This window comes from Schistocerca cancellata, chromosome 6, assembly GCF_023864275.1.
Source record: "Schistocerca cancellata isolate TAMUIC-IGC-003103 chromosome 6, iqSchCanc2.1, whole genome shotgun sequence".
In the NCBI taxonomy this organism is placed as follows: Eukaryota; Metazoa; Arthropoda; class Insecta; order Orthoptera; family Acrididae; genus Schistocerca; species Schistocerca cancellata.
This window is the reverse complement of record NC_064631.1, coordinates 641901961-641929051: the sequence shown is the minus strand read 5'-3', so window position 1 is coordinate 641929051 and position 27091 is coordinate 641901961. Positions and strand designations below refer to the sequence as shown.

General features: G+C 39.9%; 2 protein-coding genes across 4 annotated transcripts in view; one reads left to right on the top strand and one right to left on the bottom strand.

The window, feature by feature from the left end:
• The window catches only part of LOC126088503 (GTP-binding protein Rit2), a 98867-nt gene extending 95053 nt beyond the window's left edge, over positions 1-3814 (bottom strand). The window contains exons 1-2 of the mRNA XM_049906646.1: positions 3422-3814; positions 3280-3336 (exon numbers count right to left, since the gene is read on the bottom strand). Coding sequence (XP_049762603.1) covers positions 3280-3336; positions 3422-3536 — 172 coding nt within the window. The 5' untranslated portion in view covers positions 3537-3814. The remainder of the gene's footprint in view (positions 1-3279; positions 3337-3421) is intronic.
• An 81-nt stretch (positions 3815-3895) lies between these two features.
• The window catches only part of LOC126088609 (proline-rich protein PRCC), an 85180-nt gene continuing 61984 nt past the window's right edge, over positions 3896-27091 (top strand). The window contains exons 1-3 of one of the 3 annotated variants that reach the window (XM_049906830.1): positions 3896-4134; positions 17603-17957; positions 25975-26028. In XM_049906830.1, coding sequence (XP_049762787.1) covers positions 17610-17957; positions 25975-26028 — 402 coding nt within the window. In that variant the 5' untranslated portion in view covers positions 3896-4134; positions 17603-17609. Of the gene's footprint in view, positions 4135-4179; positions 4330-17602; positions 17958-25974; positions 26029-27091 lie in introns of those variants that run through there. The other 2 variants (XM_049906829.1, XM_049906831.1) reach the window with 2 other exon arrangements.

Below are 27091 nucleotides of genomic sequence, written 5' to 3'. Positions count from 1 at the left end.
CATCATGTCATTTCTGGAAACCCAGAATCTACTCTATAAGAATCAACATGGATTCCAGAAACAGTGATCCTGTGAGACCCAACTCGCTTTATTTATTCATGAGACATAGAAAATATTAGATACAGGCTCCCAGGTAGATGCCATTTTCCTTGACTTCCGGAAGGCGTTCTATACAGTTGCGCAATGTCGCCTGATAAAATAAGAGCCTATGGAATATCAGACCAACTGTGTGGCTGGATTGAGGAGTTTTTAAAACCAAACAGAACACAGCATGTTGTTCTCAATGGAGAGACGTCTACAGACGTTAAAGTAACCTCTGGCGTGCCACAGGGGAGTGTTATGGGACCATTGCTTTTCACAATATATATAAATGACCTAGTAGATAGTGTCGGAAGTTCCATGCGGCTTTTCATGGATGATGCTGTAGTATACAGAAAAGTTGCAGCATTAGAAAATTGCAGCAAAATGCAGGAAGATCTGCAGCGGATAGGCACTTTGTGCAGGGAGTGGCAACTGACCCTTAACATAGACAAATGTAATGTATTACGAATACATAGAAAGAAGGATCCTTTATTGTATGATTATATGATAGCGGAACAAACACGGGTAATAGTTACTTCTGTAAAATATCTGGGAGTATGCATACGGAATGATTTGAAGTGGAATGATCACATAAAATTAATTGTTGGTAAGGCAGGTGCTAGGTTGAGATTCATTGGGAGAGTCCTTAGAAAATGTAGTCCATCAACAAAGGAGGTGGCTTACAAAACACTCGTTCGACCTATACATGAGTTTTGCTCATCAGTGTGGGATCCATACCAAGTCAAGTTGACAGAGGAGATAGAGAAGATCCAAAGAGGAATGGCACGTTTCATCACAGGGTTATTTGGTAAGCATGATAGCATTACGGAGATGTTTAGCAAACTCAAGTGGCAGACTCTGCAAGAGAGGCGCTCTGCATTGCGGTGTAGCTTGCTGTCCAGGTTTCGAGAGGGTGTGTTTCTGGATGAGGTATCGAAATATTGCTTCCCCTTACTTATACCTCCTGAGGAAATCATGAATGAAAAATTAGAGAGATTCGAGCATGCACAGAGGCTTTCCGGCAGTCGTCCTTCCCACGAACCATATGCGACTGGAACAGGGAAGGGAGGTAATGACACTGGCACATAAAGTGGCCTCCGCCACACACCGTTGGTGGCTTGCGGAGTATCAATGTAGATGTAGTTGAGTCTGAAGGGCAACAGAAGGATCCAACTATCATTTTATTCCCACCCCTCATACTGATTCTTGTCCAAACAATCTCGCATGGAACTTCAATTTCTATCCCTGTAGATCTGAGTTTTTCATCTACTTTGATAAATACACTACCTCCATTTCCCATTTGCCTGACTTTTCGAAACACACTTAAACATTCCCCAAAAATCTCACTGCTATCAATTTCAGGTTTCAACCATTTTTCTGTACCTAGAATTACGAGAGTTTCACTGCTTTTCATGATTGCTTTGAACTCTTGCACTTTGTTGCAAATGCTTAGGCAGTTTACACTAGGATTTTAATACCTGCGGGTGGCAATTCTTTTGATCTTACACTGATACTTCTGGGTTTCCTTCAGCTAACGTTATCTGGATTGGATGGAGAGCCACCTAATCTAAAAAACCTTTGTGTGTGCCCTACACAAAGTCAGCTGCATCACGGTCCTAAATGCCCAATTGTTGTTACAATTACAATAATCCCTATGTTTAAGATGTCTTGTGTGTGATTTGGACAAAAGCGACATATTTCCACACAGACTTCAATGTTTTGTAAGACCTCTTCTTATTGTGATGAGAAGAAGTCTTATATACATCTATGTCTATATTCTGCAAAACAGTGGTGAAGAGCATGCCAGAGGACACATCCCATTGTACCAATTATTGCAATTTCTTCCCATTCCATTCGCATGGGAAGAATGATTGATTGATTGAATGAATGAATGAATAAATGCCTCTGTGCATACTGTAATTATTCTAATCGTGTCCTCATGATACCCATGTGAGCAATAAGTAGGGGGTTGTAGAATACTCATGGAGCCATCAATTAAAGCCAGTTCTCAAAACCGTTAGTAGATTTTCTCCGGGTAGTTTGCATCTATCTTCAAATGTATGCCAGTTCAGTTTCTTCAGTATCTCTGTGACTTCCACAGATTTAACAAATCTGTAACCATTCACATTGCCCTTCTCGGTATGAGTTCAATATTCACTGATAGTCCTATTTGGTACGGTTCTCAGACACTACAGCGATATTCTAGGGAAAAAAAAAAAAAAAAAAAATCGCACAAGCAATTTGTAAGCAATCTCCTTTGGAGACTGCTTGCACTTCCCCACTATCCTACCAATAAACTGAAATCTACCACCTGCTTTACCTATGACTGAACATATATGATTATTCCATTTCACATCTCTACAAAGTGTTACAACCTGGTATTTGTAAGAGCTACCCAATTTCAACAGTGGCTCATTGATATTATAGTCATAGGCTACTATGTTTTTTCGTTTTGAGAAATGCATAATTTAATGTTTCTAAACATTTGGAGCAAGATGCCAATCTTTGCACCATTCTGAAACATTATCAAGATCTGACTGAATGTATGATGCAGATTCTTTCTATGGTACTTCATTATACGTAATTGCATCACCTGTAAAAAGCTCAAAGTTACTGTTAATATTGTCTGTAAGGTCATTAATATACAATGTGAACAGTAAGGGTCCCAACACATTTTCCTCTGGCAGATCCGAAATTACTGCTACATCTGACGATGAATCTCCATCCAAGATAATATGCTGCGTCCTCCCTACCAAAAAGTCCTCAATCCAGTCACAAATTTCACTTGATACCCTGTATAATCATACTTTTGACAATAAGCAGGTGTGGTACCAAGTCAAACACTTTTCGGCAATCAAGAAAATCTGTGACTAACTGCGGCCTTGATCCAAAACTTTTAGTATGCCATGCAAGACAATACTACATATCACTGCTTCAATGGAAAAATGTCACCTTCAGTCAAGACATTTATGACATAAGTAGCCACTATGAAGATGATTTTATTTGAATCTACGTTAGTACACACAGGAACACAATTTTATTTTAATACCCTACTTATAACGAGAGCTTTCATCAACTTGAATTGAAACGATAATGTTGTTTTACTAAACTTTGTATATTTTACTTTACCCATGTATTGTAGTCATCTCGCCAAGAATTATTAACACATCTTCGTAAGTCCAAAAATCTTTTACTCACCAATAGTTGGGTCGTGATAATCCAAAAACCTATGGTTGACGAACTGTAGAGTTAGAGCTGTAAAAACAAAGCAGTGAAAGTATCATACGGCCAGCTTCATGAATGAACTGAACGACACAGATGAGCACATATTCACATTTACCTGATTTCCCAACCCCCCCGTCTCCCAATACCACTATTTTGTACACTCTTAATCCACCTCTTGTAGTTTCGGGTCGACCTTGTGATACACCTCTGCTATCATCAGCAATGCCCATTCTCCCGGGTCTTTTGCCCGGAGTTACGGGCGCAATTCCAGACCCAGAAGGGCCTGCTTGACCAGCCGCCAGCTCTGTTTCTTTTTATTTCGGTTTCAAACTTGTAATCTAAAGGTACGACGTTTTCTTCCGAAATTCTTCTATTACCCTAGACCATTGCCAGAATGGTCTAGGGTTTTAAAACGCTAAAAGACCCTCAAAGGACTTATGTAGGTAAACGCCCCCATCAAGCAATCACGCTCGAGAACAACTTTGCCATCTATAGCTTCATGTGTGAAGTGACAGCTGAAACAGCTGAGTGGCAATGTTTACAGTTGAACTAGCACCAGTGTAGCCAACATAATCAGCGCAAGAGCTTGAGCTTATGATTTGGTTGCTTCGTATCTCTCAAAGAGTTGTAACACCCTGTGTGTTGTGGAGGTGTATTGTTATTCCAGAAACTAGGATGGCGCGTAAAATACTACTCTATTAATTAATGTTTCATGATGTTTATATTTCGCTGTTGACGTTTGAGTACCGTGGAGGTTGATTTATAAGTACGTTGTCTTTTTAGCTGTGTGATTGTAAATATAAGTGAATCCACCATCGCTCCTAAGAAGTATGTAAATTTTTTGTTACTTTTAGTTAGAAAGCACAACTATCAGTTTGGTAAGAATGCATTTATAAGAAAGAGCTTTTCACTGTGGTTTTTTATTACGTTATCGCGTAATTTTAACGTGTAGAAAGCGCGGCGTTGGTAATGTAATGTGTATCACAACCCTTACAGTCACTTATTTTGTATTGCGCCAGAAAGGTGAGTTATTGTTAGCATAATTTCTTATATAGAATGGCTTGGAAACAATTCAATGCATTCAGATCCTCTAATAAGATATAGCATCTGTAGTGTTTGCCTTCTGGGTGTGTATCATAGGTTGAACCAGTGTATTGTGAAGATAAAGCTTTATAGAAATTTGCTATACATTTGATTGATAGGTATGGAACACATTACTGTTACTTGAACGCCATTAAAAGTCGAAATGTGGTGATCGTTTCCATAGAAGACAACTCAATAATAACGTTAATTGTTTTAAACAGAACACCTGATGGTTCAGTAGCTATGATACACTGATTTGCATATTGTTTATAGTGGTAAGAAGTTAACGACTAAATGCACATTTTCCCCACATGGAAAGTGATCTATTTGTTCTGTATGTACATCTATACTGTGCAAACCACCGTGAAGTGAATGGCATAGGATACATCCCATTGTACCAGTTATTATGGTTTCTTCCCGTTCTATTAACATATGGATCGCAGGAAGGATGATTCTTTAAACACTTCTCTGTATGCTGTAATTATTCTAATTTTGTCCTCGCAGTCTCTATGTGAGTGATGAGTAGGGGTTTGTAGTATATTCTGAGTGTCATCATTTAAAGCCGGTTTTTGAAATTTGGTTAGTAAACTTTCGTGGGATAGTTCACATATATCTTCAAGTGTCTTCTAGTTCAGTTTCTGTGACATTCTCCTATGGATCAAACAAATCCGTGACTGTTCTTGCTGCCCTTCTCTTTAATCTATCAGTATCCCATGTTGGTCCTATTTGGTACAGGTACTACACAATTGAGCAATATTCTGGAATAGTTTGCATGAGTGATTTGTATGCAATCTCCTTTGTAGACTGATTACACTTTGCCACTATACTAGCAGTAAACTAAAGTCTACCACCTGCTTTACCCACAACTGAGTCTGTGTGATCATTCCATTTCATATACCTACAAAGTGCTACAGTGAGGCATTTTTAGGAGTTGGTCGATTCCAGCTGTTACTTATTGTTATTATAGTCACAGGATACCTATTTTTTCCAGAAGTGCACAGTTTTACATATCTGAACATTTAAAGCAAGTTTCCAGTCTTTACACCACTTTGAAGTGTTATCAAGATCTGGCTGAAAGTTTATGCAACTTCTTTCACGCAATACTTCATTATAGATAACTGCATCATCTGCAAAAAGTCTGAGGTTCCTATTAATATTGTCCGTAAGGTCATTAAAATACACCATGAAGAGCAAGGGTCACAACACACTTCTGTGGGGCACACCCGAAGTTCCTTCTACATCTGATGACGACTATCCATCTAAGATTATCTGCTGCAATCCTCCTCACCAAAAGATAGAAAATAGTTTTAATTGTATTACATTGTTATATGCGAATTTAGACTTTTCTTGGCGAATCTCAATGACTGAGCCTTCTGAGGTTATCAGCTGAGTCAAGGTGGTGTTCTGTGGCAACGTTTCAACAAGTTTCTTTCTTGTCATCCTCAGGCGAAGTGTCAGGTTTGTGTGCTGTCCAGGTCTTTATAGCTGCTGGACTGCAGGCTCATCTGCATTGGCAGCACCAATCCCGCGTCTCCAGAAGGGGTGTTGCAGCATTTGGTGGGGGGTAGTCGCAATCATTGGTGGTGTGGGCTCCTTGAATGCTGATGGGCCTGTCTGTTTCATCTGCTGCCTTTGCCAGTTTTGCATCAGAGCGTTCATGTAGTATTTTTGTTATCACTGCATGCCATGCAGTGCTAATTTGGAAACCAGTATCTCGGTTGACAAGGTTATCATGGATTTGCATCGCTGCAGCCTCTTTGAAGATCGAATCCCAGAACCCGTGTGCCCTGCACAGCAGCTTTGTGTGTTTGAAATCAAACTCATGGTTTACGTTAAGACTGAGTTCTGCCACTGCAGATTTCTCTGTTTGGCCTAGGCAAACACTCCTTATATGTTCTGAGCAGCACCACTATACACACCGCTGTGTTTGGCCGATGTATTGTGTGCCACACTTACGGTTGATGCTGTAGACTCCAGGTGTCTAAATTCCTAGTTTATCCTTCTCTGAACCCAGCATAGTCTTGATTTTTGCTGATGAGTGAAAGATGGTTTTAATGTTGCTCTTTTTTAATTTCCTGGCAATCTTTGCCGGGGGCGGCCCAGTGTATAGAAGGAATGCCAAGCGCTTAGTGTCTTCTTCATGTACACCTTCTCTCTTTTGCTTGATTTGTTGGAAAGTGTGTCTCAGAACAGCTATTCTCATGAAAGGTTTTTCTCAAGTGCTGCAGTTGGGAAGGTAGACTCTCCTTGTCATGTATGTCTTGTACTCTGCACACCAAAGTGATGAGCATTGATTTGCATCGTGCTGCATGGTGGCAGCTATTGGTGTTAAGGTATAGGTCAGTGTATGTCTTTTTCCTGTAAACAGAATTACCTAATGTGCCATCAGTCTTCTTCTTTATCATGACATTGAGGAAAGGCAGACATCCATTTTCATCCAGCTCCATGGTGAATTTAATATTGTCTTGTGTACCTTTGAGGTGGTTAAGGAATTCTTGTAGATTTTCTTTGTCATGCGGCCAAATCATGACTGTATCATCCACATAGTGGTAGAACACCTTCAGTTTCAGACACTCCATTTCTCCTAAGTATTCCACATTTACTTTTGCGATACATGGTGTTAGGGGGGAACTCGCGGACACACGTTGTATCTGTTTGTTGTATTAATTGGAAGTATGTGGTACTGGGTGTGTGGCGGAACAGTTTCACTGTCTCTTTGTTGAAGTGGCCCCCTGTGTGAAGAGGGACGTGACTTCAAAGCTGACTGGGATGTTACCTTTGTCCAGATGCATGCCTCGAAGTATCTTCACAAAGTCCATCGAGTTTTTCACATGGTGAGGACAATGACCTATGAGACGCTTCTCAATGGTTGCAGCAGGTGTTTGGCTATTTCATAAGCTGGTGAATGTATTGTGTCCACTATTGGACATAGTGGACCTCCCTTCTTGTTTATCTTTGAAAGTCTGTAGAGGTGCTGTGATATCAGTGCTCTGAGGTACAGCCTTCTTAATCATACTGCATATCCATTCCTTAGGTTTTTTAGCAGTGAGATGGTTTTCCTTGTCACCGCTGATGTAGGATCCTTTTTCACTTGTTTGTAAGCTGGTTCTTGTAAAAGGATCTCAATCTTCCGCCGGTAGTGAACTGACTGTAGCAGTACTGTCGTATCATCTTCGTCTGCCACTAGGACAGCTGTATCCTCGTTTTCTTGTAGGTTGCATATTGCCCTTTGTTCAGCCATAGAGATTTTCGTTTTCGGCATTAACGCTTTTTCCAAGACCCTGCAAGACTCCCTTCTGAGCTCTTTGGCATTGTCTGCCCTATGATGGCACGCTCGATGCTGCTGATCTCGATGCTACTGATCATCTTCCATTTAGGTAATATGGTGGGAACTGATGCAAAACAGCACGGATATTGTTTATTCGTCCAGTTCCTTTCCAATTAAATTGATAATGGTCCTTGAACCCTTTGTACTGATGTGCTGCACTTGGCCCCAGCACTTATCTTGTATTTTCAAAGTGGCTTTGCATTTGCAGAGTTCTCTGATTACGAATATGTTACCATATACCCTCTCCCATGAGCTAGGCTCATACTCCTGTAACAGACCCAGATGCAAGACCTGCCTCGTGCATCCTCCCACCATCACCTACTCCAGACAGGTCACTAACATCACCTATTCCATCAAAGGCAGGGCTACCTTTGAAGCCAGTCATGTGGTTACAAGCTAAGCTGCAACCACTGTACTGCTTTCTATGTAGGCATGGCAACCAACAAGCTGTCTGTCCGCATGAATGCAGGGAATGGCAATTGAATCTCAATGTAGACAAGTGTAATGTGCTGTGAATACACAGAAAGGTAGATCCTTTATCATTTAGCTACAAAATAGCAGGTCAGCAACTGGAAGCAGTTAATACCATAAATTATCTGGGAGTACGCATTAGGAGTGATTTAAAATGGAATGATCATATAATGTTGATCGTCGGTAAAGCAGATGCCAGACTAAGATTCATTGGAAGAATCCTAAGGAAATGCAATCCGAAAACAAAGGAAGTAGGTTACAGTACGCTTGTTCGCCCACCGCTTGAATACTGCTCAGCAGTGTGGGATCCGTACCAGATAGGGTTGATAGAAGATATAGAGAAGATCCAACGGAGAGCAGCGCACTTCGTTACAGGATCATTTAGTAATCGTGAAAGCGTTATGGAGATGATAGATAAACTCCAGTGGAAGACTCTGCAGGAGAGACGCTCAGTAGCTCGGTACGGGCTTTTGTCAAAGTTTCGAGAACATACCTTCACCGAAGAGTCAAGCAGTATATTGCTCCCTCCTACGTATATCTCGCGAAGAGACCATGAGGATAAAATCAGAGAGATTAGAGCCCGCACAGAGGCATACCGACAATCCTTCTTTCCACGAACAATACGAGACTGGAATAGAAGGGAGAACCGATAGAGGTACTCAAGGTACCCTCCGCCACACACCGTCAGGTGGCTTGCAGAGTATGGATGTAGATGTAGATGAATGGCCACTGACAAACTGTGGCCAAGAAACACGTGGACCGCCCTGTTGCTGTACATGCTTCCAAACATTATATCCTTCATTTCAATGATTGCCTCACAGCCTGTGCCAAATGGATCCTTCCCATCAACACCAGCTTTTTTGAACTGCGCAGATGGGAACTTTCCCTGCAATACATCCTACATTCCCGTAACCCTCCTGGCCTCAACTTTTGTTAGTCACTCTCCTCTCCCATCCAGCCCCTTTCCTGTTCCCATCCCAGCACAACACTGCCGTCATTACACCACCACACCCAGTCTTTTTATTTCTCTCCTTTTCCGCTACCTTCCCCGCACCCCCCACCTCCCAACCCCTCCTCACCTCTCCACTGACCTATTGTTGACAAAGGCGTTAATGGTCAAAAGATTTAATTGTAAGAGTCTTTTTGTTGTGCTTATCTGTGTCTCAGCATCTTTGCTATATGGTGAGTAGCAACTTTCCTTCTCATAATATTGTTACACTAATCATATGTTTGTGGTGCCTGTGGCAGCAGTACGTTGGGGTTTGTAATTCATTTTTGAATTCATCACTTAATACTGATTCTTGAATTTGTTGGATAGTTGGTGTTTAGCATCAAGCATCTGCCAGTTCAGGTTTTCCAGCATCTCCATGACACCTTCCGTAGGCCAAACAAATCTGCAGACATTCCTACTATACTTCTTTGTATATGTTCAATATGTTCTGATAGTCTTATTTGGTATGGGTCCCACACCCTTGTACAATATTTTAAGGTGGGCCACATAAGTGTTTTGTAAGCACTCTCCTTTGTTGACTGATTGCAGTTACCAGTATCCTATACAAGAATTGAAGTCTCCTACTTGCTATACCTTTTATTGAGCCTATGTGCCATTCAGTTTCATGTCTCTAATAATTGTTACATCTAGGTGTTTGTGCAAGTTGACTTATTCAAATTGTGATAAAAAAAATGGTAGGTCATCAACACAATCTCCTGAATAGCAAACCTAGACTCCTGAAGCTAGGAAGCCCTCTGGATGGAATGTCATACGTTGTCCCATAGACAATGCCACATATACTAGTCGCTGGTCCGAGGTGCAGCAGCTGTGGTCAATCTCACACCTTCTCCACAAATGTAACACTTCACAAACTCAGCAGTTAAACTGTATAATTGTATGCATTTAATCGTGCTCTGCATGTCATCCCCAGTTGCGACACAGCAGAAACTGTGCATCTGCTTCATTGTCACATCTATAACTAACAAACAACAAAACAAAATTAAATCTCCAACCATAAGCAACACACCATAGATTAAATCGAAAAACAAAATCAAATCTAACATCAAAATAACTCACTAACAAACCACCACAAACTCTTTCAGTATTATCACAAACAGCACTAAAGAAGTCTGATAGCATTAACAACATTCACAAACAATTTAAAAACATCAGCGTTCCTCACTAGAGCATGCCATGGTATACTCCAGCATGCCTTCCGGAAACGTGTTCCATTTTAAACACACCATGCCACCATAATGTCACACACAGTTACATTACGCATCAAAGCAGATGAGTGGCATCAAACGCTCAAGTTGACATGAGCAAGTGGGCAATCTCTACGCCACTTTAAAATCTTATTAAGATCTGACAAAATATTTGTCCAGCTTTTTGCAAGCAGTACTTCATTTAAGTAAACTACATTGTCAACAAAAAGTCTGATGTTACTACTTTCTATAAGGTCAATAATATGCAACATGAACAGTACGGGTCCCAACTCATTTAACTGGGGCATATCTAAAGTTACTTTTACAACTGTTGATGGCTATCACTTGTGAGATAATATGCTGCATCCTCTCTACAAGAAATCCTCAATCCTGTCACAAATTCCATCTGATACCCTGCTTAGCTGTACTTTCATTGATAAGCATTGGTGTGGGACTGAGTCAAATTCTTTTCAGAAGTTGGAAAATACTGCATCTACCTGTAACTGACTGCCTTGATCTATGGCTTTTAGGATGTCATGCCAGAAAAGCACAAATAGAGTTTGCCAAAACATATGTTTTTGGAATCTGTGCTGATTCACATGGAATGGCTCATTCTGTTTTAGATACTCCATTATGTCACAGCTTAGAATATGTGCTAAGATCCCTCAACTTATGGACATCAAAGGTATTGAAAATCAGTTTTAGGCATCACTTCTGCTACCGTTATTGTGTACAGGTGTGACCAGTGCTTTCTTCCAACTGCTAAGCAAAGATTTTTTATTCACAGGATCTACAATATGGTTAAAAGAGGTTCTGCCACAGATGCAAATTCTGTATAAAATCTGACAGGGTTTCCAACAGGCCCTGGTACCTTTCTCAGTTTTAGTAGTTTCAGCTGTTTTTCCAGTGCCACTGACACTAATATCCGATCACTCACCTTTGCAGCAGTGTGTGAGTTAAACTGGGGCTTTACTCCCAGATTTTCCTTTGCAGAGGAAGACAGCAAAATGGTGTGAAACAATTCTGCTTTTACTTTGCTACCATACATTTCATTTTCTCTGTCAGCCTTGACGATCCATTTCACTTCCTGTTCATCCTTCAGTGTCTCAACACCAGCTTCGGTGCTACTGATGGTGCTGACATATAACCAAAATTATTGTCAATATATCAAACATATTTCCATAGTGAGTGGGCTTTGGAACTGTCTGTTCTCTGTAGATTCCAAAGAAGGCATTTAGTATTATTTTGCAGGATGCCCACCACTTAAAGTCTACCAAACTCGAATTACTGCAGTTGATTATCAGACAGTTAAAGACTCCTCCAGTGGTGACAGTATGTTAGGGGAACATACGTGCTAGCAAGTCGAGGTTTCCTCGCAAGTTCTCGTTTGTGTATGGTGGTGACTCTGGGGGGTCAACAGGGGACGATCCAGTCATAAATGTACACCCTTGATACTAAGCCCTCCCACATGTGCAGCTCCAATTACAATCTCTGCAGATTTAAGTTCCTTTCCTAGTGTGATGAATACACTACCTCAATTTCCCATTATACTCTGATTAAAATAACTTTGTCATCGACAGATTGCAGTGGTCATAGGCTGAGTTGTTGAGTTGCAGCCACTCACATTAGACAAGATGCTGCATGTACCTACAAAACAGACAACACACCAAATGCGTGATGCTCAAGAAAGAATTTTGACTGGTGAATGCCAAACACATATCACATTACTTGCTGAAACATCTGTGACAAAGATATTTCTTTAAGAGTGTAGCTTATTCTTTCAATATACACATAGATTTAGCCCAATATTCGATTATTAATGTGAAGAGATGGTGTTGGCAACTATTACAGTGCGTGCTGCTGTTTGCAATTAATTTCTGTTTGTTGTAGCTAATTGGGTGCTAGTGTACAGTAGCCAGCAAGAATTGCTGTTCTGACAGAAGACACAAATTGATTTCTTTTGTTGATGGTGTAATGACAGCAACCAGCCACAAATTTACTTTGAGTTCCTTTATTCAAAGGAAACGGTTTCCTTTGAATAAAGGAACTCAAAGTAAATTTGTGGCTGGTTGCTGTCATTACACCATCAACATTTGTCTTCAAAAAACAGCCACGGTCTCCAACATGTCATCATATGACAAAATTGCATTAAGATTTCTTTTGTTTTCAACATGGATAGCACAAGATAGACAATTTACAATGTTTATATTTTAGATTATAAAGTTGTTTACCAGTTTTGAATGTATTCTTTGTATCGCATGTTTTTCAGAATATGACAAGATTTCTTGGGTTAATGTTTTGTATTTCATTGTTATAATTTGATTGTGAGTTGGAAAAGCCAACAAATGTGACTAGAAGAAAAATGGCTGACGTAATGGACTCACCTGAAGTGTAGTCTGTTACAGTTTGGTAGTCAGTCGGCGAAGCGAATGAATCTGAGGGTAAGCAACCTGTTTGTGGTGACGATTGATCTGTAGCCTAGCCCAATGTATAGGCTAGGTTGAAATGAATCAGTTTGGGTGTGAGGTGGCAAAACCAACCATTGTGACTCAATGAAAACAGTCTGTGGTGACGGGTTGATCTGTAGCTTAGCCTAGTGAACATTTCGTGGGATATTTTTGAAATGTCCCAATTTCCGAGGTTGTGGTTACACAGGGACCTAAGATTACAGTTTAAATTTTGTGAAATATTCTCTTTTACACAACAACATTGTGCACAATACATTCCATTATGGCCCCACATAATTTTGTACCCTCCAAATCATAACAACATTTGTTGGACACTATTCTCTCATTGGTTGTGCCATCTTGTCTAATCATTTCAATCTACCATGCAAACAAGTACCAACTGCAGCACCCAGCGCAAAAGCTGCTGACACTGTAAGTGCACTTAATGCGCAACAATCTCACTACTGACAATTTTGGGCATTACCCAGTTTTCTCTACCTAGAGTTACTACAGATATGCTGCAATAAATCTTCCAAGAAGGTGAAGCAGGTGGGAGAGAAGGTGTTGGAGCTTGTGAAGGACTGAGGTTGGGGTGACCTGGCTCTGTGTCCAGGTCATGAAGATATCATCCTCATCAACTCAGTGTACCATCTTCCTGAACATCAACTTCCTTCTCCCTGACGGCTCCATCCACATCTCTGTCCACATTACACCCACCAACAGTACCTGCATTCCTACAGCTGCCATGCCTTCCACACCAAAAAATCCCACTCGTACAGCCCGGCCACCCGAGGATGGCATGGCAAGAACTCCCTTGCCCGTTATGCTGAAGGTATCACAAAGGCCTTCACAGACAGGCACTATCCCGCAAACCTAGTTTGCGAACAGATTTCCTTTGCCATCTCCCCACACACTCCTAATCGTATCACCCCCAAGAACCAGCTACAAAAGAGTGTCCCCTTTGACACCTTTGGTACCTTGGATTGGAACAACGAACCACATCCTTCACCAGGGCTTTGATTATCTATTATCACACCCTGAAATGAGAGACTTCATACCCAAGATCCTTCATACTCCTCCTAAAGTGGTGCTCTGCTGCCTACAGAACCTGCACAGTATAGTTGATCCCTATGCTACTTCCAATCCCAACCTCCTTGCCACAAGAAACACATCTGTGTGGAAGACTTGCATGGAAGACCTGCCCAATCCACCCACCCGTTCCTGTCGCAGGCTTATCTTACCTCATCGTAGGTTGGGCCACCTGTGAGAGCAGCAATGTCATATACCAGCTCTACTGCAGACATTATACAGCTTTTTATTTTGGCGTGACTACCAACCAACAGCCCACTAAGATGAAAGTCCACTGACAAACAGTGGCTGAGAGCAAAGTGGACCATCCTGTGGCACAACATGCAGCTGAGCATGATGTGCTTGCTTTTAATGGTTGCTTCACAACCCGGGCCATCTTGATCATCCCCTCCACAACCAGCTTTTCTGAACAGCACAGATGGGATTTATCCTTATAACACATTCTCGACTCTGAAATTATCCTCACCTCAGCTATTATAACCTAGTGTTCCCAGGCCCTCCACCCAACAGTTTCTACCCCATTTCTCCTATAGCCTCTTCCCAAGTCACGCCACGTTACTGTCATTGTGCTGACTCTCGACCAGTGCACCCCTAGTCTTTTCCCGTCACTGCTCCTCTCTTTTTCTGCTCACCAAATAATCTCAATTGGAACAATCACATAGATAATGTTGTGGGTAGAGCAAATCAAAGACTGCGATTCATTGGCAGAACACTTAGAAGGTGCAACAGGTCTACTAAAGAGACTGCTTACACCACACTTGTAAGCCCTATTCTGGAGTATTGCTGTGCGGTGTGGGATCCGCATCAGGTGGGACTGACGGTTGACATTGAAAAAGTACAAAGAAGGGCAGCTCGTTTTGTATTATCGCGATATAGGGGAGGTAGTGCCACTGACATGATACGTGAATTGGAGTGGCAATCATTAAAACATAAGCGTATTTTGTTGCGACTGCATCTTCTCATGAAATTTCAATCACCAGTTTTCTCCCCCAATTGCGTAAACATTCTGTTGGCACCCACCTACATAGGGAGAAATGATCATCACGATAAAATAAGAGAAATCAGGGCTTGCACAGAAAAATTTAAGTGCTTGTTTTTCCTGTGTGCCGTTCGAGATTGTAACGGTAGCGAGACAGCTTGAAGGTGGTTCATTGAAGGCACTTTATTGTGAATAGCAGAGTAATCACGTAGATGTAGATGTAGACATGCCCACATACACACACGAACATTCATTTTCAACTATATTACAATTTCACTGTCATAGCTAGTATTAACTCCTTTTTACACCTCCCTTTCCAACTGATATATTTTCAAAAAGTTGTGCACCTCTACTTTAACATCTTTGATGATCATTATTAATTATAGTCTGATGGTGACCTCACGAACTGAAATCCAGTTTACTAAATACATTAATACAGTAGAGCATGTATTGTTTTGTTCTTTTTAGTTATAAATATAAAGTTGTTCTGCCAAGTAGTAATGGAGGAATTAGTTAACGTAAAATCTATGTGTTTCTGAATAACAGTCCTTCGTAAACCATGTGAGCTATTTCCCCTATCAACTGGGAGAAACACAGTTTCATTTAGTGCCATTATCCAACCACTGTTTGATGTTCTTTATGTGTGGAAAATTTTCCATATTTAACAGAGGTGAAGTCATCTTACAATCTCAGTGTGCTGTAGAATTCAAACAGCTGTGCATCTGGTGCAGTGGTAATTGCCATGTTATCTCCTTCAATTGTCGGTGTAGTTGGTGGATATGTTTCCTTTTTATTTATTTACTGCAGGAAATTGACTTCTGTTTTTGTCAAACAATGGAAAATCCAGGATGGAATGTAACAATATTTGAAAAGGAAAGTTGTTACCATGTAGTGGAGATGCTGAGTTGCAGATGGGAACAACAAAAAGACTGTCACAAATAAAGCTTTCGGCCAATAAGGCTTTTGTCAAAAATAGAACACACACACACACACACACACACACACACACACACACACGACTGTATTCTCAGGCAACTGAAGCCACACTGGGAGCAGCAGCACCAGTTAATGGTGGGATTGGTGACTGTGTGGGGTAAGGAGGAGGCTGGGGTCGGGAGAGAGGGATAGTAGGGTAGGGGTGGCAGACAGTGCAGTGCTGCTGGGGAGTGTGCAGGGACGAGGTGGAGAGAGAGTACGGCAGCTATGTGCAGTCAGGAGGTTAGATGGTGGGCAGGGGAGAGGTGGGGAGAGTAGGGCAGGGTTAGCAGAAAGGGAGAGAAGTAAAAAGACTGTGTTTGATAGTGGAATGAGGGCTGTGTAGTGCTGCAATGGGAACAGGGAAGGGGCTGGATGGGTGAGGACATTGACTAACGAAGGTTGAGGCCAGAAGGGTTATGGGGACGCAGGATATATTGCAGGGAAAGTTCCCACCTGTCCAATTCAGAAAAGCTGATTGTTGTGGGAAGGATCCATATGGTACAGGCTGTGTAGTAGTCATTGAAATGAAGGATGTCATGTTTGACAGCATGCTCTGCAACAGGGTGGTCCACTTGTTTTATGGCTGAACATGCTGCCAAACATGATATCCTTCATTTCAATGACTGCTTCACAGCCTATGCCATATGGATCGTATCCACCAACACCAGCTTTTCTGAATTGCGCAGGTGGGAACTTTCCCTGCAATATATCCTACAGTCTCGTAAACCTCCTGACTCCCAACCTTTGTTAGTCGTTGTTGTCACCCGTCAAGCCTCTTCTCTGTTCCCTTTGCAGCACTTCACAGCCCTCATTCCACTATCACACCCAGTCTTTTTACTTCTTTCCTTTTCCACTACCCCCCCCCTCCCCTCCCCAAATTTCCCTTGCCCTTTGTCGAACCTCTCGATTACACATAGCGGCCCTACCCTCTCTCCAACTCGTCCCTGCATATTCCCCAGCAGCACTACACTGTCCACTGTCCCTACCCTACTATCCCCATCCCAGCCTCCTCCTTACCCCCACCCAGTCGCCATTCCCATCATGCACTGGTGCTGCTGCTCACAGTGTGGCTTCAGTTGCCTGAGACTGCAGTCTTGTGTGTGAGTGTGTTTTTGTGTTTTTTTTTTTTTTGGGGGGGGGGGGGGGGCTCTATTTTTGATGAAGGCCTTACTGGCCGAAGGCTTTATTTAGGTAGTCTTTTTGTAGTGCCTATCTGTGACTCAGCATCAGCATCTTCGCCGTATAATATTTTTACTTCCAATTTTGTGTTACGTTTGTACTGTTTTAGTTTTGTTATATGGTTGTTGATTTCATTTCTTCATATTCTGGTGTTTTCTCTTCCCTTCTCTCCGGTATTCCTTCAGCCTTTCACAGTGTTGCTTCTTCCTCTCTTCAGTTCATTTTAAACCTCTTCTCTTTTCCTTCTTGCCTTGGAAACCTTCCTCCTGTAATACTTTCATTCTAAAACTGTCCCTGCCTGATTTTCTTGACTTCTTTTTCTAAAGGTATTTTAGGCTCTGTTTAGGTAATCTGTTGAACTCTTTTCTGTATGAATGACCAAAGAATTTGTCTCCTTTTTTGTTCTCACATGTTCCACGGGTCGTATACAGAATAGTGTTATGATGTGGATTTATGAGATATGTATATCTAAGAACGCATAATATGTTTGTTAGAGATCAGTTCAGATGTGTCTTTGTTAATTGTTCGCTATTTTTGCTGCCATAGATACACAATGTCACTGGTAGCTTACGGTAGCAGTGATGAGAGTGGTGACGAAGATGAAAAGGACAATTCAGTGAAAACAAAAAATAACTCTGAATTTGAAAGCATTGATCATCCATCAGAAAATAATACAATCAGTTCTGTTGAAGTATCAGAAGAAACTGTCTTTGAGAAGAAGAAACTGAGTGAGTCAAATGAAATAAATGATGAGGCACCTGCATCGGGTTTATTTTCTTCATTACCTGCACCCAAGTCAAAAGCGTTAAAATATGAAGTGGACAACAAGTTAACTGAGACACCTGATCAAGATATACCAAGGAAACAACCAGTGAAAATTACTGTTCCGGCATTGTCTGAAGTAAGTTGTGGCTCACTTAATTTTTGTGGAATTCTAACCGAATATTCATAGATCATTGCTGCTTGCTTTAAATGTATTCTGTTCTGCTTCAAGAAAGCAAATAGTTGCATTTCCTAGTACATAAACTGTCAATTTAAATCGCAGTTGCAGTTCACTATCCACAATAAATGGAATGTATTTTTTATTCAAAGAAGAACTGATGGAACCTATTTGCTAGTAATGTATCTTGAATAAGTACTATAATGGAATAAGTAGGTACAACGACTCATCATATTGAGGAGATATTTAGGAAATCAATATGACCTGAACAAGAAGTTAAATATAGTATTAACACAGTGTCCATCATGTTTCCACATTGATCCACAGTTTCACTCAGAGACAGGCTCTAAATTTGCCGTCCATCCAGGAGAGTCCTCGGTAGTAAATTGTGAGACACACTTACAATCGTCATTAGTGAGAATTATTGTCAAGAGTGTGTGGCACGCACACTGCAGGATATGCTAAAGTGTGCACTCTCCAGGCAATATTCACCAGGCTGCGTACAGTCATCTGCAGAGCGTTCTCTACACGAGTTTGCTCAATGGAAAACTTGCCATCACTTTAGTGACAGAAATTTTTGCAACGGAGGGGGGGGGGGCATGGACTGAGCCATGGATAGCCTGGAGTGCCCATACGTTAATACAGTAACTGCAAGTTAATGATGCACAGAAATTTCAGACATTTTTGCCCTTTAATTGGCTGTGAAGTGCAATTCCTTATAGAGTTTGTAGGGCCAGCAATCTTTTTTTTTTTTTTTAAACATGAGAATTAAGAAAATTGATATCAGTATGTGATTGAGTGGTGGTGACCTCAAGATTCTTTGCAACATGTATGACTAATTAGTATTAAAGTAATTTCCTTCACACTTAACAGAAAAATCTGATACATTACATTACATCACTCTCTCAGTCAACTAGTTTTTCTGGTAATTCATAAAGCTGCCTTTGGTACCTTTTATGCATTGCTGTATGTGCAGTTGATTGGACAACTGAACAAGTAGACCCCCCTCCACCTTATACCCTCCCCTCCTCCAGCTATTTACAGATCTCTTAAAGAAATATTATGAGATAGGAATGAACATAACTATGTAGAGGAGTATTATTCATTTTGTTTTCTAATTTTACAACAGCATAACTGAGAATCTGAACAGAAATGAAATCAAGTGATGACATAATCCAGTGCTCAAGTTTCATCTGTTTCAATGTAACCACATGGCACACTTGACATCTTTGTATGTATGCACTTTACCCCACTCTTTGGCTTTTGTAAATGCAAAGTTACCAAGCCCACTGATGTGTTAAATATTGACACTCGACGTGGACTGATGCAGAATTTTCTTGTCCGTCATTTTGAGGCCCAACAAATCATTGAAGACATACTAGTTCCTGTGAAAACAATAAAAAATGATGTTGCACAAATGTATGTGGAATGCCTAAGATAGTAAAACACATTAGAATGCTACTACCTACAAACATGGCAAATGCATTTTATGCTCATAAGTGGTTGTGCTCTCTGAATTTACATAACATACACCACTCTTGAGCGGTATCAGTTTTTATTTATCACCATTTTATAAAAGCATATATACTTTTTCTCCTAATGGGGTAATTCATCACTAAGAGAAAAAGTATTCATTACACAAAAGCATGGAATCAGAATAATAGCTGGAGCCCACCCAAGATTACATTGCAGACTTTTATTTAAGGAACTTGGGATATTCACAGTAGCTTCACAATACATATATTCACTTATGAAATTTGTTATTAATAACCCATCCCTATTCAAAAGTAATAGTGAAGTGCATAGCTACAACACTAGAAGAAAGGGTGATCTCCACTATTCAGTGTTAAATCTGACTTTGGCTCAGGAAGAGATGAATTATGCTGCCACAAAAATGTTTGGTCATTTGCCAGCTAGCGTTAAAAGTCTGACAGATACCCAAACAACATTTAAAAACAAATTAAAAGAATTTTTGAATGACAACTCCTACTCAATAGATGAATTTCTAGATATAAAGTAGTAACAGGAAAAAAAAGTTATATTGTGTAAAGAAAACTTGTGTTAAACTGACACATTCCATATCATTATGAAATGTCGTATTCGTGATCTATGGAACAAGTATTAATGTAATATAATGTAAAACTAAAATCGTTTTATATCAAAATTTTGGCTAATATGGATCATGTGTGAATATGTTGTGCTGCCTTCGAGACGTGTGTGTGTGTGTTGTAGCTTGTGTATACTGCCTTAATTTGCGTATTGTGCATTGTTAATTTCTACCGTCACAGCCATATTACTGCTTCGACCAGTTCAAGAAATTCACACAACATGTATGAGGGAGCAATGTTGTGCAATAATTTTTTCCTTGACTGAATATTATTTGCTTTTACTTTCTCTTTCAGACCCAGATTATTTTACAAAGTATGTGTTCACCATCGGATTTATATTCAATTCTTTTTCAGCAATTATGTGTCAGTCCTTTACATCCAATACGACACTGGTTCTTAACAGCAATGTTCCTTTGTATGTATATTTCCTCTTCAGACAACATTCACAAACATTTCAGACTTCAAATCAAATAATTTACCCACACAAAAAGCACACGTGGTGTAGTAGTACACACCTTGCCTTCATTAACAGTTGGCATCTTTAGTTTAAAGGACATATATGTTTCAGCTGTAACAGTAGTTGATGATGTCATTCAAGGACTTGTATTTGCACATTCCTAGTCAATTTCAGAGGCTCCGTCTCGGTTCACAAACAGTGGCCTGTAGATATTCCACACCACTTATACTTGTGTGTTAGTTGTGCATTATATATGGCAACAGACTTCCGACTGGATTTGACCAGTACCAAATTCAAATGTATATTCACTTAGACGATTTTATGACAGCTGGTATGTCTAATTTAGAAAGACTGTACCAAGGATTTGACCCTTGCACTATTATTTGTGCTGACAGCCTGTTTTGTTTAGTGTAAATAGGTTTTCTATGGTTATTGTGGCACATGAGTTACAATTTTTCCATTTGGCACAATGCATTGCTTTGTCCATGTTGTTGGTAGAAACGATTACTGGCTATCGTCTGGTTACTTCACTGAGGGAAAATCAGCACTATAATGTAACTTTTGCCACATCCTCTATTACCATTACCGTCTGCTGCATATTGTTTTGTCAATTTAGTGTTTACTCAATCCTCCATGTGTATTCCACCAAGGATTTTATGTCACTGCACTGAAAGGCAAAAGAGAGGGGGGATTAAATTAACTTAAAAGAATGTGCACCACAGGAATGAAGATTTCCATGCCCTGTATTGGGAATGTAAAGAGAGAAAGAACTTACAGATAGTATTCTAATCTTACTGTTATGTTTGTTTCAACTTAGGATCATAAGCTTATGCATTTCTTTATTTTTATTTATTGCCTTCAATTTGCACACCCAGCTACTTTTCACTGGTTAACTCTGAAGAAGGAAAACTTGGTTCTACTTATTTCTGTGTTTTATTGCAACCCATTTAGTAATTTTTGATGGCTAAATTCATGTTTTGGCAGAACAGAGGGCACACGCCACTTATTCTATAACTAGTTAAATAAAAAGCATGTCACTTGTGTGTGTTGTGACTGAAAGAAGAAGCAAGAATTTATCATAATGGTATTCACAATCTCCTTTACATGAAACCATCCACTTTAATTTACCACATAATTTAAATGCTTCATTATTTATTCCTCAGAAATGCTATGTGGTGTACAAAGTGATCTGAATTGCTGCAGTTGGATGCACATTTTAAAACGCACCACAATTTGTTTTAGAATTGATACAGACATTTGATACTTAAATATAAAATGCTGAAAATGTTCATAGTAAATGCCATTTCTCACTTTCTTCTATATATGTTATTAAATGATAGTACCCCTGGTTCTAAACTGTCATATCCCTATTACCTTTACTTCATGCGTGATAGCTGGGTTGGATCTGGTGAATAGAAGAGTTATTGACAATATTAATTTTGAAACTAGCTAATAAGATTGAATAACTGCATCAAGTTAGGGAAAAAATAAATTTGTGGCTAAACTTGACTAACTGAAGTGAGCAGTTGATACGACATATCCTGAGGTAACAAGTAATCATCAATTTGGTAATGGAAGAAGTGTGGGGAATAAAAATTGTAGGACAATACCAAGACTTGAATGCAGCAAGCAGGTTCAAATAGATGTATGTTGTAATAATTATGCAAAGATGAAGAGGCTTGGACAAGATAGAGTAGTGTGTAGAGCTACATCAAACCAATCTTTGGACTGAAGACTACAGCAGCAGCAACAACCAGCAATACATCTTTTAATATCAATAACCGAAAGATGTATAGGGATGACGGATATATACTTTTTCTGTCACATGCTTGCTGCTGTGTGAATTCGGATTGTACATTGGATCTTAGTGGCTGATAGTGTTTAATTTTGATGCCTTTGAGACTTAACTTTGATAAAGGTTCAGTTTTGAAAATAATGTGCTAGTGACATTCAAGTTTATTAGCAATGAAAAACCATAAATGTGTATTGTAAATTGCCTAACAAAATTTGTATGTATTTGTACAATTTTCTGCTATTTAATTAAAATTTTTTTGTGCTAGGTGGAAAAAACACATTTTTTGTTAATGTTTCCCTGATAATTTATTTGGCACACAATGAAACCGAAGGGTCTTGGTCACAAATTAATTTATTGACGTGTGATGCATTTTGATACATCATCAGATATAGCTGTGGTGAAAATAAAGAAGTACAATATAAAAAGAAGCCTTCGGAAAATATTTGCGCTGTGGAGAACAGTTTCCATCAATGCTTCCACTGAAGTACAAAAACAAGCCACACAAAAGTGGGCACATAAGGTGCTGAAAACATAGCTCTCATAAATGTGGAGCCAGTAGCCAAATTAACTGTACATCAAGAAAGGAGTGTGCTAAGGAAAAAAAAAAGATGCTGTCAACAGATGGCATTAGCAACAACACAGACAACAGGTGGTTGTCAATGAATGTACCTACTAGGATACCATAGAAAGAACATATTGTTTATGTACTATGTAAAACTATAAAAATGTCAATTAGTAATGTACAAATTGAAGATAAATAAATGTAACAAAATATACAGATTTCATATGGAATGTCAGCTGCTAATAATTACAATTTGGCAGCTGGCTCCGCATATACGAGACCTCTATTTTCAGGAACTTACGTGCACACTTTTGTGTGGCTTGTTTTCTTACTTCATTGTAAGTATTGGTGAAAACTGCTGTCCACAGTGCATATGTTTCCCAGAGGCAATTTTGTATTTCTTTGTTTTTACCACATATATGAACAGTTTCAGCGACTGAGGTCAGCTTCAGATGACAGTGTTAATCTGGAGATGGCCTAAGACCAGTCTGAAACCGGTCATTTTAAATAAGATAACCACTGCAATCGGGATTGTTTTTCCATCAATTTTATACATACAGGGTGAGTCGCCTAACGTTACTGTTGGATATATTTCATAAACCACATCAAGTACTGACAACCGATTCCACAGACCGAACATGAGGAGAAGGGCTAGTGTAATTGTTTAATACAAACCATACAAAAATGCACGGAAGTATGTTTTTTAACACAAACCTACGTTTTTTTTTAAATGGAACCACGTTAGTTTTGTTAGCACATCTGAACATATAAACAAATATGTATCAGTGCCGTTTGTTGCATTGTAAAATGTTAATTACATCCGGAGATATTGTAACCTAAAGTTGACGCTTGAAACCTCCGACGTTCAGTTGCGTGTTGTAACAAACACGGGCCACGGTTGGCGAGCAGCATCTGCAGGGACATGTTTATGATGACGACCGTGTTTACAAGTGTGGCTGTAGTGCACTATTGTGGTTTGGTCTAGCTGTCGCAGTGTCCGCATGCTGCTATTGTTATTCTGCATTTGTCTCCGCACGCAGACCAACTGTAGTACACCGTGTTACCAGACATCTGTGATAGTGTAGTGTTGTTGGAACTGTGACCATGGTGTATTCGAACTCTGAAAAGGCGGAGATGATACTCATCTATGGCGAGTGTCGACGAAATGCAACTGAAGCCTGCAGGGTGTATGCAAAACGGTACCTGGACAGAGAGCATCCAACGTGCCGCACATTGCAAAACGTCTACCGCCAACTGTGTGCAACAGGTATGGTCGTAGCACGCAAACGGGTCCGTAACGGGCCCGTCACAGGAGAAGCGGGTGCAGTTGGTGTGTTAGCTGCTGTTGCCATGAACCCACACATGAGTAAACGGGACATTGCGAGAGCCGGTGGACTGAGTCAAAGTAGTGTTATGCGCATACTGCATTGTCACCGCTTTCACCCGTTTCGTGTGTCGCTACATCAGCAATTACATGGTGATGACTTTAATCATCGAGTGCAATTCTATCAATGGGCATTAACAGAGAATGCGTTGCAGTTCTACCTGTTTACCGATGAAGTGGGTTTCACAAACCACGGGGCAGTGAATCTACAGAACATGCATTACTGGTCCGTGGACAGGTAGAGCGACAGCGACGGTGGACTGTAAATGTATGGTGCGAAATCATTGGCGACCACCTCATTGGTCCTCACTTTATTGCAGGGGCCCAAACAGCTGCAACATATATCACGTTTCTACAGAATGATCTGCCAACGTTGCTCGAAAATGTCCCACTGGAAACGCGACGACGTATGTGGTGCACCTGCACATTCCGCAATTAACACTAGGCTGACCCTTGACAGGATGTTCGACGGGCGTTTCATAGGACGTGGAGGACGCATAAATTGGTCAGCCCGTTCTCCTGATCTTACACCTCTGGACTTCTTTCTGTGGGGTACGTTAAGGGAGAATGTGTACCATGATGTGCCTACAACCCCAGAGGATATGAAACAACGTATTGTGGCAGCCTGCGGCGACATTACACCAGATGTACTGTGGCGTGTACGACATTCATTACGCCAGAGATTGCAATTGTGTGCAGCAAATGATGGCCACCACATTGAACATCTATTGACCTGACATGTCGGGACACACACTATGCCACTCCGTAATTGAAATCAGAAACAATGTGTGTATGTGTACCTCACCCCTCATGGTACTGTACATGTGCGTCAGTGAAAAAGACCAATAAAAAGGTGTTAGCATGCGGACGTAATGTGCTGTTCCAGTCTCTTCTGTACCTAAGGTCCATCACCGTTCCCTACGTAATTCAGTGCTCTCCGATACACACGATCGAACAACGGAGGAGTGGTACTCAAGCTTCAACTTTAGGTTACAATATCTCCGGATGTAATTAACATTTTGCAATGCAACAAACGGCACTGATTACGTATTTGTTTATATGTTCAGATGTGCTAACAAAACTAACGGGGTTCCATTTAAAAAAACGTAGGTTTGTGTTAAAAAACATACTACCGTGCATTTTTGTATGGTTTGTATTAACCAATTACACTAGCCCCTCTCCTCACGTTCGGTCTGTGGAATCGATTCGTCAGTATTTGATGTGGTTTACAAAATATATCCAGCGGTAATGTTAGGTGACTCACCCTGTATATGTCTGATGATGATGATGATGATGATGATGATGATGAGTCAAAACACATAAATAAGTAAATAAATAAATAAATAAATTTATTTATGACCATTCATGTGTGCCAATGCTGAATGGTCATCTGCCTCATAGATGGAAGCATTTCTCTATCAAGTGAAGACTATTTATTTTATTACTTAAGCTTAATATAATATTATCATTACTTATATAGGTTTCTTTAAATGCTGCTACACTTCACTTTATACTCTATTTACATCTTCTGTGAGCAGGAGGATCTGTCATATTTATTTCTAGTAAATGTATAAGGGTGGCCAAGATAAATTAAATAGACTAAATTTTACAAAGTGAAAAAGAAACATTTATATTTAAACACACCTTAATGCATTTTTTATTATTATTTCAGTTTAAAGATGATGAAAATGAGGAACCAGTGACGAAAAAACTGAAACCATCATCGGTAGGTATTTATTATAAGCAACTATTAAAAAATGTATAACTATTGTTTTCAAAAGTAATCCCAAAATTATTGCATACAATGGGTGTCAGACAACTTTACTACTTCAGAATTATTAATAAGAGGCAGTTTGACTTTCAGAAGAATGTTTAATCTGAATAGGCATTTGTGAATGACATCTTAGAGTGCCAAAAGAAGAACTGTTTGCGAACAGGTGTATTTTGTTATCTTACTAGCTTTTAGTTGTATTGATAACAATCTGCTGTTTGAGAAAGCCCAGCATTATGGTATCAGTGACTCAGGAAACCTTCTAAAATCCTACATCACCAGCAAGAAGCAGAGAGCAATTTTATAGGTAGTGGACTGAAAATTGATGCCTGAAATTGACGAGATATCCATCATGGAGCCTCTCTGAATTTTGTCTGAGTCCTCTTTTGTTTCTGATTTACACTAAGTTCTTGCCTGTAGCTGCGAACAATGAATGTAAATGTTGAAATTAACCATGTTTGCAAATGACACCAGCATGGTGACCTCAAATTTGTGAACTATAGACATGAGTAACCACTTTTTTAGAACCTCATCTAGTGTAGTGTAACTTCCTTTCAGTCACCTGCCTCATAGTTAGAAGCGTTTCTCTAAGTGAAGATTATTTATTTTATTATTTGAGCTCAATATAATATTATCGTTACTTATATTGGTTTCTAAAAATGTTGCTATGCTTCACTTTATACCTTATTTACATCTTCTGTAAACAGTTTATTGAGTTTGGCTCTAGCCAAATAAATTTACAATTACATACAGTAATGAAATTTAAGGAGGCAGCTTAATACTAAGTTTGTGGCTCTTCGTGTAGACTGTAAACTAAACTCAGCTTATCATGTACCTACACAGTGAAGAGCTTCAGCTCTGTTGCTTTTGTTTGAAGAACACTCTCTCCCAGTGGGGACCAGAAAGTAATTGAGACAACCTATTTTGCATATTTATATATTTTTTGTAACTAATTTTATGAGGGAACTCTTTGTTTTAAAAAAAAAAATCGTCTTCCAGGAAAACTGAGTAGAAACAG